The sequence below is a fragment of the Vombatus ursinus genome, unplaced genomic scaffold (genome assembly GCF_900497805.2).
Source record: "Vombatus ursinus unplaced genomic scaffold, bare-nosed wombat genome assembly UNPS02003292.1, whole genome shotgun sequence".
Lineage (NCBI taxonomy): Eukaryota > Metazoa > Chordata > Mammalia > Diprotodontia > Vombatidae > Vombatus > Vombatus ursinus.
Genome location: NW_020943070.1, coordinates 14964525 through 14977356, shown reverse-complemented (window position 1 = coordinate 14977356; position 12832 = coordinate 14964525). Strand labels below are relative to the sequence as shown.

At 39.8% G+C, this 12832-nt stretch overlaps 1 protein-coding gene across 1 annotated transcript; it reads right to left on the bottom strand.

Moving 5' to 3' along the window:
• Positions 1-419: 419 nt before the first annotated feature.
• THAP2 (THAP domain containing 2) lies at positions 420-12233 on the bottom strand. The gene is made up of 3 exons (XM_027870795.1): positions 12130-12233; positions 8338-8533; positions 420-2639 (listed from the first exon to the last, which is right to left on the bottom strand). Exons 1-3 carry the CDS (start codon positions 12216-12218, stop codon positions 2265-2267), a joined length of 660 nt encoding a protein of 219 aa, XP_027726596.1. The 5' UTR covers positions 12219-12233; the 3' UTR covers positions 420-2264.
• Positions 12234-12832: the final 599 nt, after the last annotated feature.

Genomic DNA, 12832 nt, shown 5'->3' with positions numbered 1-12832 from the left:
AAGACACACATCACGTTCAAGTGGGTATGTGACCACCTTTAGCTAGATGTATAAAACTAGTAAACAGTCATTTTTGCTGATGATAAATTGGTGAAAAGATGTAAAGATGGTCCATGACCAAAACATAATAGTTACATTTAACACGTTAACACTGGACAATATTTATGTAAAGTTTTTCAACACATAAAGTTTTTTCCACAAGTATTTCTGACAAGTGCCCAATAAGAATGAAAACAAACTATTTCTTTACTTTTGCATTTGCCAAATCTCCCTTCTTGATAGATACTGAAAAACATACCGGTGTTAGGTATTACAGATTTAATTCAATAGATTTTTATTTGTTTATTTTTATTTTTTAGGCAAGTAGGGTTAAGTGACTTGCCCAGGGTCATACAGCTAGTGTCAAGTGTTTGGTCTGAGGTCGCATTTGAACTCAGGTCCTCTTGACTTCAGGGCCTGTGCTCTACCCACTGCGACACCTAGCTGCCCCCTTGCCCTCATACTGTGCCTAAATTTTGGGAGTTGCTATTAAAAGTGTCATACTTGGATACACAAATTCTGATAGGAAGTATTCATCTGCTTTTTCTAGCAGTACATATTTAATCAAAGTGAGCAGTTATCTTCCATTATAGAGAACCACCTTTTGTGAAAAATTGAATTAGTGCTCTTTATGGTTACTAGAATGTAAACAAGTGTCATTTTTAAAAGAAGAAAACCTCAGATGTAAGTCTGACTTGCTTTTTCACATAAAATAAACCCCTTATGTGAAAAAAGGTGGAACCATCTATGGTTAAGCATTATACTATATTCATAATGTAATATCATACATTGGAATGAGGACTAAGAAATTCGATTTAATAGTTAATGAACTTTTCCATGATTTTGTTCATAGGTATCTGAAATACAAGACACTGAATAAATATAATTTATGAAATAAGGCAAACTCTTTGAATGATTCAACTAGAAAATAAATTCTTAAAGGAGTACCATATGCATAGATTTGTTTTAGAAAAGAATCATTAAATTCCTGTTTTTTCCATATACAATGAAGGCCACAGCGTGATGCTGTCCTAAAGAATAATGAAGGTGGCAGAGGGAGTGAATCCTTGTCCATACTGTATTTTCATGGTGTATATGTTGATTTAATGGTCTATAAATTGATTTCATTTTAAAACAAATTATAAGTTGTCAAGACTTTGCATGGCTAAGTACCTCTCTGCATTGAAAGGCTAGTGTGTTTTATGGAAAAAACCGCTATGCTCTGAGCTGGGTACCTATGTAAGCAGTAAAATAAATACTTTCAAAACAACTTTGATATCCTAACACACATAAAAATTGCTTAACATACAAGAGCATAAAACAAAAAACATATAAGTTATGAGAAAGCAGTAATATCTATCTAATTATTTAATAATTTTAGCACAAAACAGGAGACGGACTCAATGTCGCTGTTTCACAGCTGTGTGTGTGTGTGCGCGTTTCTTGGAACTCAAGGTGCCAAAGTACCCATCTGAGCAGATCTGAGTTATGCCTAGCTTCTTCTCATCTGATGGACTCAATGGCATTTCCTATCAAACAGCACTTAACATTTAAATTAGTGTATCATTGCCAGTGTAGTATTTCCATGAAAGAGGTTACTATTAATCCCTTTTAACAGATATGAAAAAGGTAAAGGCAACATAGTAAGTGAAGTGATTCACCATATATTGCCAAGTCAGTACCCACCACAATTTAAATCCAGAACTGGTACTTTTCTAAGGTTATATTTAATTTTGGAAAAGTACTTCAGCATCATATTTAGAATACAAAAGTCCGCTTCCAATGCAGTTCAACAAGGAAAATTCCTTTTCTGACAGAAAGTAAGTCCATGAAATGACCCAAACATTACCTGGCATAGACCATTCCTTCAAAAACAGGTTTTTAAGAAAAACAATAAATAAACTTGTAAACATAAGATTTCTTCATGTAGGAAAAATTTCAGCCAGAGTAGGTATTTTTTCTCGTAAGGCACTTGTGCTTACATTAAAATGAAGCCTTCATTTGAAGTTTTCTTTCTCCACAAAAATAAGTTAACAGTCTTTATAAACGATATCCAGAAAATTATGTTATTTCAAGTAAAACTGTCCTGAGAATAGAGTTTTTAGCATAATTGCAGGAAGTAACTTTTACTTCTGAATCCAGTGAAGGCTGGGCACAGAATTCAGTTCTGGCGAATATCAAAAGCGGGCTCCTTGGTTTGGGGCTGTCTTCATTTAGAGACTTTGTTACGTTTGATCTTGCTGACCCTGTACAATGATTTTGAAGTTTTGTAACGTAAGATTGTTTAAGGCACTTGGCAAGATGTGTTCTGATATGCCCCGGGGCAATAGGTTATTTGCTTCTAAACTTTTCACCAAGCACGTGATTTTGAACCATCTCTGAGTTGCTCTCCGTTCTTTCTGCAAGCAATTCTTCATCTTTCTTCTTAAGCTTGCTATCTCTTTTTCCAGTTGAATTATCCTCTTTTTTGCCTCTGTGGGGCTTCTAAAGGCATAGCTGTGTTCAAGTAGAACTTGCTGATGGCTAACATTGGATTTCATATTGGATGGTCCTGCTGGGATACACAAGTTTTTCTTTGGAAGATTTCTTGACTTGGGTTTCTGTACAGAATAAAACGAAGAGTGTTACACGTGAATTACAGAGTTTCATAAATCAAAAGTAAATCGGCCCAGTTTTAGAATGAAGTAATTTTAAACTATTTACCTCATGGAAAGGTATACATTAAACAGAAATGACATTTTATATAGTGAATAGAAATGTCCAATGAACTGATAATCAAACTTTTAATCTTGTTATTACCCATTAATTCAATGAGACTTTAGACAAGTCACTTAATTTCTTCATTTCTCTTTTAAATACATGGACCCATATGATATGTGTACAAAAATAATGCTTACTTTAGGAATATTTTAAATATTATGAATACAAAAAGTAGGTTTTTTTAAAGCTTATTTTAAGTTTAATAAACCTAATCATTACAATCATTGCAAGTCTAGTATTTCCACAAGAGAGGTCACGATTAATCTCTTTTTACAGATAAGAATATTATTTTAACACTGGGTTATTTTTAAGCTTATGTTAACTAAGTTTAATAAACCTAACTAATAACCATATGTAACCACAATAAACTTAACTAATAACCTAAGAAAAGCAGTGCACACCTCTTCAAACAAGCATTTGAACGGCTCCAGTCATGTTTTCTTCTCTTCCTTTCAGTCTGAGGGAGAATCAGTACCTCTCCCTGTGCTCCAGATTCAATTCCCTTCCTGCTTCCTTTAGGCCTCTGGCCATGGGCTGTATCAACTGGTCTCCCCTGCCCTCTGCCCACGTGCTTTGAGGTGTTGCCCTCTCGGCTGAAAGGCAATTCTTCTACACATCCCTAATTAACTAAGTGGCTCTTCTAAACCTTTTCATCTTTTCTCAAACCTCCCATGGCTTCTCCTCCCCCACTCTCAAATTTTACTGAAGAAATTGAGACAATTTGCTTAGAGCAGAGGTGGGGAACCTGCGGCCTTGAGAGCACATGTGGCCCTCTAGGTCCTCAAGTGTGGCCCTTTGAAAGATCTGTTCTGTGAAGTTTGGATTCAGTCAAAGGGCCGCGCCTGAGGACCCAGAGGGTCACATGTGGCCTCGAGGCCACGGGTTCCCCACCCTTGGCCTAGAGCTCCTTTGTCTTCCCTTCTCCACATCTCACATCAGTCAGACGCCGTCTGCCACTATTTGCTCCTTAACCCCTGTCTCATGTGAATAGGTGGCCCTTCTCCATGCCAAGGCAAACTCTTCCACATGCATAAGCGATTCCATTCTAACCTGTCTTCTCCAGCACACTGCTTCCTGTATCACCTCCACTTTCTCACCTTAAATCACTCCTTATCTACTGTCTGCTTCAAGGTCTACAAGTATACCTATTCCTCCCCTTTCCTCCAAAAAACTCAGTTGATCCATTCATCGCCCACTAGCTATTTTTTTTTCTTTTTTTTTGTTTTGTTTTGTTTTTGGCAATTGGGGTTAAGTGACTTGCCCAGGGTCACACAGCTAGTGTCAAGTGTTTGTTCTGAGGCCAGACTTGAACTCAGGTCCTCCTGACTTCAGGGCCGGTGCTCTATCCACTGTGCCACCTAGCTGCCCTTCCCCCCCCCACTAGCTATTGTCCACATCTCTCTCATCTTTTGTGGCTAAACTCCTTGAAAAGGCCAGCTACAATAGGTTCCTCCACTTCCTCTCCTCTCCCTCCCTTACCCCTGCAGTCTGGCTTCCTACCTTCTCACTTAACGGAAACTGTTTTCTCCAAAGTCACTACAGATATCTTAATTGCCAAATCCAATGGCCCTTTCTCAATCCTCATCCTTCTTGAGCAGCTTCTGACTCTGTTAATCACCCTCTTCTATTTTTTGCCTTTCTTTGTATCTCCAAAGTTTAGCACAGTGCTTGATACATAGCAGGCTCACTCTCTTTTTCTATTCATTCATTCATTCATTAAATGTTTGTTGACTAACAGTCAGTAACTAAGGTGCATTGGTACAGAGAGTTTCCTCACCCAGGAGTTTTCTATACTAATGAAACTACAGGGTCAGACCATATTCCTATGTTATCGTGTCTTATTGGTAAAATTAATGTGTCTGGAAGAACAAAACTTTCTTGATAAAAACTTTGCCTTGTTACTGACTCATTTTTCTTTCAAACTCCCTACCCTCTAATTCTTTTTTTCTTTTTCTTTGGTGAGGCAACTAGGGTTAAGTGACTTGCCCAGGGTCACACAGCTAGTAAGAGTCAAGTGTCTGAGGCCGGATTTGAACTCAGGTCCTTCTGACTCCCAGGCTGGAGCTCTATCCACTGCACCACCTGGCTGCCCCTGCTCCAGTTTCTTAAAAGAATGAACTCTGCCCAGTTCCTCCACTTGCTCCTGATCTACAATCTTGTTAGCCCGTTGGGGAGTCAGATTTCTGTTTCCATCACTCTCCTTAAAGGTTTCTCTGTAAAGTCCCCAGGGGCTTGCCCACAGCCTTCTTGGTCTCTGTGGCCCTTGATCTGGGCAGCATTGCATTGTTCATCACTCTGTCCTCACTTGTCCCTTGGCTCCCAAGACAATGTACTTTTTGTTTCTTCTCCTATCTGCTGGCTTCTTCTCTCACTCCACTTTCTCCTTTCACCTGCTAAGTGTGGACATTCTAAGCAATTGAAGTTCTTAACTCACGGGAAAAAAAGCCAGTTTTCCTTTTGAGGGGAAAAGGAATTTTGAAGGAGAGGGAGAGGGGGAGAGAGAGGGAGAGAGAGAGAGAGAGAGACAGAGAGAGAGAGAGAGAGAGAGAGACAGAGAGACAGAGAGACAGAGAGACAGAGAGACAGAGTGTGTGTGTGTAGTGCCTTGAAATCTAAGCTCATGTTATTCAGGAACATAAAATGTATTCTGTTGTTTTATTCATAAAATTATCATATTTGTTATATTTAAAATATATTATAATACAATTACAAATTTTTAAATGTTTAAAATTTTTGTTACAAATGGTGCTATAAGCAGCTCCATTATAAAATTTAGCTAAAACTAAGAAATAGTAGAATCCTTAATTTGGGAAGCAGATAGAATTAGAGAACAGAAGAAGTTTGAAAGAAAAGAAGTTCAATTTTCTGAACTTAGTGTCCATTTATTTTTTGGCTGGACCTAAAATTTCACTAGTGTAGGTACCTTTCTGTGAGGAAGCTCCCTTGAGAGTTAACCTGAGACATTCAGTGCAGGGGCCATTAGAGGCCTGGAGGGGCAGTTTTCTAGCCCCTTAGCCAGCCAGTGCTGTTCAATGTCCTTCAAAGTGTTGAGCAAAAGCAGAAAACACTGACTTTCTGAGGAGGTATGACTAAGACCCCCAGACTTGGTGAATCTAACTAATCTCCGTCATACAGAACTCTACACAACCAGTCTCCCTTCTGAGTTTCTGCTATGAATAGTTCCTGTGTTTCTGTTGCTTTATTTTTAACATTCTCCTGGACTTCAGAAAACTGAATGTTTGCTGGGGTGGAGACAAGCTTCTCTACACTAATTTATTTCATGGTTTGGTTGGAGTACTTTCAATCATAATAGGCCAGTTTAGACTTCTTACCACCCCAGGTTCTGAGCCTTCTGAGCAGGGGAGGCAATCAGTTCATTGTTTCTAACCCCAGAAGGAATAAATGGATGTCTTTGTCAATGTTCATTCCACCCTTAAGGCCTTTGAGACTACTCAAGAGGACAAAATGTATCCTTCACCCTCTAGTCCAGACAGACAGTTCTTACACTCTGGGATTCTAGAAAAGGACAATTCAAGAAATGGTAACACTGAATACTTATTTCTTTTCTTGTCAAAATAACTGGGTCTCCAGGGTCAAAATCGCATTTCAATTGTTCTGTACTATCTGTACTCATACAGTAATAAGCAGATACTGAAGAAAATTTTACCCCAAAAAATCTTCCTATGACACACTGTTAACTATTTCGGGAAGTAAAGGCTAGGTAACAATATATGAATGCTGTATTTTATGTTATTTTTAAAAACAGGATAAATTAGTAGTGTCAAACTCAAATAGAAACAGGCCACTAAACTGGAAGGCAGGTCCCATAAAGACTAAGAAAACCACATATTAACATTATCTATGTTTTTTCACTTATTTTGTTAAGTATTTCCTAATTACATTTTAATTTGTTTCCAGCTGCATTTAGAAGAGGCCCATTTATGCTTTAAGACATCTATTAATTCTTCTGTAATGTCTCCTTTTAGTCTAATCCAGCAGTAGGGAACCTCAAGTACAGCCCTTTGACTGAATCCAAACTTCACAGAAAAATCCCCTTAATAAAAGGATTTGTTCTGTAAAATTTAGACTCATGCAAAACGCCAGACCCAAGGACCTAGAAGGCCACATGTGGCCTCAAGGAAGAAGGTTCCCCACCCCTGATCCTTTCTATTTCTACTTTGGACCCCCTAGTTCAGGCCCTCACCATTTTACTACTGACATAGCTTCCCAAATAATAACAAAGTAAAATTACATTACAGCAATATATATATCTCACACGATTTCAAAGCTATTGGCTTGTTTCAAATGATATGCAGTACAACAAAGAAATCTGGAAAGTAGAAAATGTTCCTGAATGTAAGTCAAAAGACTTTCCATTAGTTCTAATATTCTATATCTTTACCTAGTCAATAAACATTTATTAAGCACCTACTATGTGTCACCGACTATGCTAAGTGCTGGGGATACAAAAAGACAAAAAAGAGTCCCTGCCTTCGAGGAGCTTACTGTCTAATGGGGGAAACAATATGCAAAAAACATATATGCAAAGCAAGCTACATATAGTATAAACAGGAAATAATAAAGAGAGGGAAGGCACTGCAATTAAGAGGGGTTGGGGAAGGCTTCCTGTAGGAGGTGGGATTTTAGTTGGGACTTAAAGGAAGCCAGGGAGGTCAGTAGTCAGAATGGAGGAGGAAGAACATTACAGGCTTGGGGGACAGTCAGAGAAAATGTCCGGAGCTGAGAGATCTGGAGTGTCTTGTCCTGGAACAGCCAGGAGGCCAGTGTCCAGGATTAAAGAATGTGTTGGGGAGAAAGGTGATTCTTTTAGTCCTGGGGTTCTTAACTTTTTTGTGTGTCATGGACCCCTCTGAGAGTCTGGTAAAACTTATGAGCCCTTCTTAGGCTAATGTTTTTAAACACAAAAAATATCAAATACATAAGGCTGCAAAGGAAACCAATTATATTGAAATACAGTTGTGAAAACATTAAAAAAAAAATTCATTGCTCCCAAGTTAAGAACCTCGGTCAGGTCAGGTCTACAACTTGACTCTAACTAGTTGGAGCCCCTAAGGACAGGTACTTACTTAATTTCTCAGGGTCTCAGTATTTTTGTTTATAAAATGAAGAAGCTTACAGGGATCTGGGGAGTCAAACTCAAATAGAAATGGAAGCCACTAAACAGTATCTGACTTAGAAAATCACACATTAACATTTTCTATGTTCTATTGTGTTTTTATTTTGTTAAATATTTCTCAATTACATTTTAATTTGGTTCCCTCAGCTGGGGAATGTTGCAGCCTCACTCCTTCAGTGTTTGACATCTCTGATCTAGATAATTTCCAAGCTCTCTTCTGTCTCTAAAAAAGAGATTTGGCAGGTATGAGGCACAACAAAGGACGGCTTTTTTGATCCTGAACCGTGTAAGGTTCAGGATAGTCTTGCTTTCTTATGTAAAGGACAGTCTCTGTCAGAGAGATGACAAAAAGGGAAGTCGGGGGAGGGAGAAAAGGGAAAAAAGAAAGGAGTACCACCTACCATTGGTTTTAGATGAGTACAGAAATCAAAAATTGTTGGCACAGCATCCATTTTAAGTCGTCTGGTTTGTCCCGTTAGGTCAAAACAGGAGGCTTCAAAGTGTTTTGAGCAAAGAAAAGTGTGTTTCCCTGGCACAAAATTTTTGCGCCTAACCAGACGAACCCATTCCTTTCTTCTTTGGGGATCTAAGGGAAACCTAAGGAACAACATACATCTCAAATGCCAACTGATTTGAAGAAATCACAACATTTCAGGTAATTCTAGTGGTTAAAGATAATTTAAAAATAGACAATGATTTAATGTTGATTACATTTAAATATCTGCCTAAAAACATTAACACTGAAGTGATTTACACACTCTAATGAAAATAATTCATGCTTATTTTCATAAGAGTGAATAAATAGCAACATCAATGTAGGAGTGATTAAGTGGTTTCTGTGATTTGGAGGAATAGATCCTTCAACATATTCCCTAGAATTACAAAAAAGTGAATTTTTTTTCCAGTCTAAAACTGTTTTAATCACACTCAATTTATCAAGTGCATAGAACTATTATATTAGGATAATTTAGCTATGCCATCTACTGTTGCTGGTATAAATGGTGAAGGCAAACTGGACACAATGCTCATTTTGTCAAGAGAACTTAGGTAAAAATGCCTCAATCTCTAAAATTTGTATTTTAGTTTCTAGTTAATTTGCATATAGTTGTAATTGTTGAAATCAATACTTTGTCTATACTGATCATCCCAGTAGAAATCATGATTCTCATGAAAAATGGTAGAAATATCACTGATAGGCCCAATTAGATTTTAAATTGCATTAAGGAAAATACTCTTTTCTTATAATGTGCTATTTATTCCGAGAATGCTCAGTAAAAATTTACTGACAAACATATAGATATCTACACATAAAGGATGTCTTCCTGTGTCTCTACATAGTTCAGAAAAAAAATCAATAGGATACTGGAAAGATTACTGATTTGGAAATCGGGGAAACAATACCTAGATATGATCAATCTGATCTCAACTTTACTTTGAGTGCCCTCTAATGGAAGTGCTGATCATTACGAACTTGCTATAAAAGGGATGAGATTTGAAACTGCTATATTTGAGAAACAAAAATATTGGGGACATTAAGAGATCATGAAGAGAAGGGGTCTGAACTGAAAAGCTGCCACTGCCATGACCCCCATTATTCCTACATTCCCTCGCAAGGATTTAATAAGGTGAATGTAGTGGTCTCTCACTTCTTGTAGCTATACTGCCTTGCAAATCTCAAGCTTTCTGGGACACAAAAAGTAGTTCTTCCTTACCAAAAAGTTTAGAGGTATCTTCACTCTCATTACTGTCCTCCTCTTTTAAAGGATCAGATCTAGGACAAAAACGTAAGCTGATTTCAAAGATCCCAATTCCAATATTTCATGATTATGTCAATAAAGCCTAAATAATTTCTTCTCTTTCCCAGGAAAGACTGAGGAATGTTGAGCGTCATTTTCTAAGAGCTCTTCATGACCGTGCATAGCCCATCAAACAAGTCTTGAAGAGAAATAATTCCTATACTTAGTCATCCTTTGTGTATTATTGTTGTATTATTTTTCAAACCTTTGTCCTTGTAGCTTATCTTAAAATTATAGAGCCCAGACCTGGGGTCTAATTTGTATTCCTTAAACACAGTCATATGGGTCATGGCAGTGATATTCCTAGATTAACTTTTTTTTTTTTTCCTAGATAACTTTTAGATTGAGAGGCGCTGAAGCACAGTGGATAGAGGACTATCCTTGGAATAAAGAAAACCTGGCTCAAGTCCTGTCTCTTGGTCACTTACCAGGTGTTACCATGGGCAAGTCACTTAATCTCACAGGGTTCCAAGAAACTCTTCAACATTAAAAACTACAAGGGAATTATTGCATTGGACAAGTGACAGGTCTGGACTACTGCCCATCTGGACCATCCCCAAAATCTTCTGATTATCTATGCTGATGGAGAATATTTTTGTTATTGTTTCCTGACCCACGACTTCATCAGTTGGGGGAACTCCTAAACTCCCACAATACTGATTAGCAATTTACCTTCAGATTTATGTTCTCAGAGAGTTGTCTGGGGCTTGGATCCAGGTATTCCAAATGCAAAGACTAGTCTTAAATTCACTAAGCCACATTCTTCTAGAGACTATTCAAGTATTGAGAATTAGAATGAAATTTTGAAGAAAAGCACTGGAGGAGTTTGAATGAACCAATTAAGATTCTCTTTAAACTTTTATTATGAACAAAAATAATTTCAATAAATTCAACAAATTTTTATTAAATATCTGTTATGGTTGTTCAGTTTTTTCAGTCCTGTCCGACTCTTTGTGACCCCATTTGGGGTTTTCTTGGCAAAGACGCTGGAGCGGTTTACCATTTCCAGCTCATTGTAAAGATGAGGAAACTGAGGAAAAGAGGGTAAGTGACTTAATCCAGTGCAGCAGTTAGTAAGTATCTGAGGCAGAATTCAAACTCAGGTGCTCCTGGCTCCAGGCCTATCCGCTGAAAAAAATAGAAGCAGCTTGGTGTAGTGGATGGAAAGCCTCAATTAGAATCAGGAAGACCTAGGTTCAAGTTCTGCTTCTGACAAATACTTGTCTATGTGACCCTGTGTCAAGTCACTTGACTTCTCAATGCCTTCAAGACTATTATTTGTATTATTTGCAGCATCTGACAATGCTGATCTACTTTGGTAGAGGGAATTTATTCATTGGGAGTTCCCTATGCTAATAAAATCACAGTTCTAGTTCTCCCTACCCAACATCTCAAAAAAGTGCTTGGTGCTAAAAAACAAGTCCCAAGCTGGTACACAGGAGTCAAAGTGGGGGGAGTGGGTGGTAAAAAGTGTCCCCCCTCTAAAGTGTCATACTATATTACAGAAACCCTGAAAGGTTATATTTTTTTTAGTAGTCAATTGTACACAGCTCTTTTAAAAGTGGTCTCTCTAAAAGGTCTGTACTTGAAATAAGCATAAAGAAGATACCGGAGTTTCTGCAGAACCTATGGATTTTTGTTCATTTTAAAGCAAATGGCAAAGACACAATGCTGCCTTTCTTAATCTTAGGGTAGAACAGACACTAACCCCTGCTTTGGATTTCTGGTAAGCAACTAAATTCATTAGCATTACCACGTTTTTCATTGCCTGCTACCCCTCAGAAGAATAAACTTTGATGTCAATTCTGGAATGCGGCATTTCCCAATTTTAATAGCAAAGCAACTGTTTTTTCCAGGTGGGAATCGAAGGGATTTCTTTGGTCCAACCGAGCTGAAAGATGCCTCTCTTTGCCCTGCTCTACTCTCCAGAACCTTGGTTCCTCCTGTATTCTTTCTTTCTTCCTCCTACCATCCTTTCTTTCCTTCTTTCCTCTACTCCAATCCTCACCCCGCGTCCCCCCCCCCCCCATCGGAGCTGAGGATGCTAGTGGAGAATCTGGTCCCCTCTGGCAGGATGATGCTCCAGCATCGTCTAGAAGAGGGGATGGGGAGCAGGGCAAGGGTCTCTTGACCTTTCGTGCGTCACGGACCCCTTTGGCAGGTTGGTAAAGCTAGGGATCCCTTCATATGATAATGTATACATTTTTAATTTGTCAATTAAAAATGCTAAATTTCAATGAGTGGAAAGATGACATTTTTCTCGCGTTCAAGTTCACGATCCCCTGAAATCTATCCACGGACCCCGCGCTACGCTCCCGGGTTCGAAGGGGGCCGGGCTGGGTGGCAGCTGGGTCAAGGGCTCGGGCTGCCCAGTCCCTCCCGCCCGGTACCTGTTACCTGTGGAAGCTGACGTTGATGTGCTTGTTGTAGGTCGCGGCACAGCCCGCCGCGGCGCAGTTAGTGGGCATCTCTCTGACTCCCCTCATCCGACAGACGCGGAACCGAGATGCAGCCCCGGGGACCCCCGGGGGGGTTGGAAAGGTGGGAGGTCCCTACTCAACCTGGGCTTTCTTTCCCTTTAATAAGATGGCGGGCTCGAGCCCGCAGGGCTGACGGTCCCCGAGTTCCCGAGGCCCTTGTTCTTCACCAAGATGGCGGCGCTGTTCCTCCTCATCCAACGCCTCCCTCCGCTGCCCTTCCTTTCCCTCACCCCCTTTCTTTTCCTCGGGGAGAAAGAGAAGCATCCAAAGTCACCCAAAGGGGGCAGAGAATCCCCCTCCAAGGACCCGCTCAATGAGAACCGATCCAGGGTCTGCAGGGGGTTTGTGAGCGTGTCGGGAAAAGGGCGAATAACGGGAAGGGGCAAGGAGAGGAAGAAAAACTACACCTCCCATCACGCACCGCGCGCCACGATGGATCACCGCGTGAGCCATCGGTAGCCGCGTGCCGCCTCGGCCTCGGGAAGGCACTTCCGGTTTGCCTTCTTCCAGCCTCCTTCCTCGCCTGCCTTTTCTCGCGAGGCCCTGGCGGAAGATCCGGGAATCTATCTCGAAAGGGGCACAGAGGGAGCTGGGTGGCCGGCGGTGGCGGCGGGGGTGGG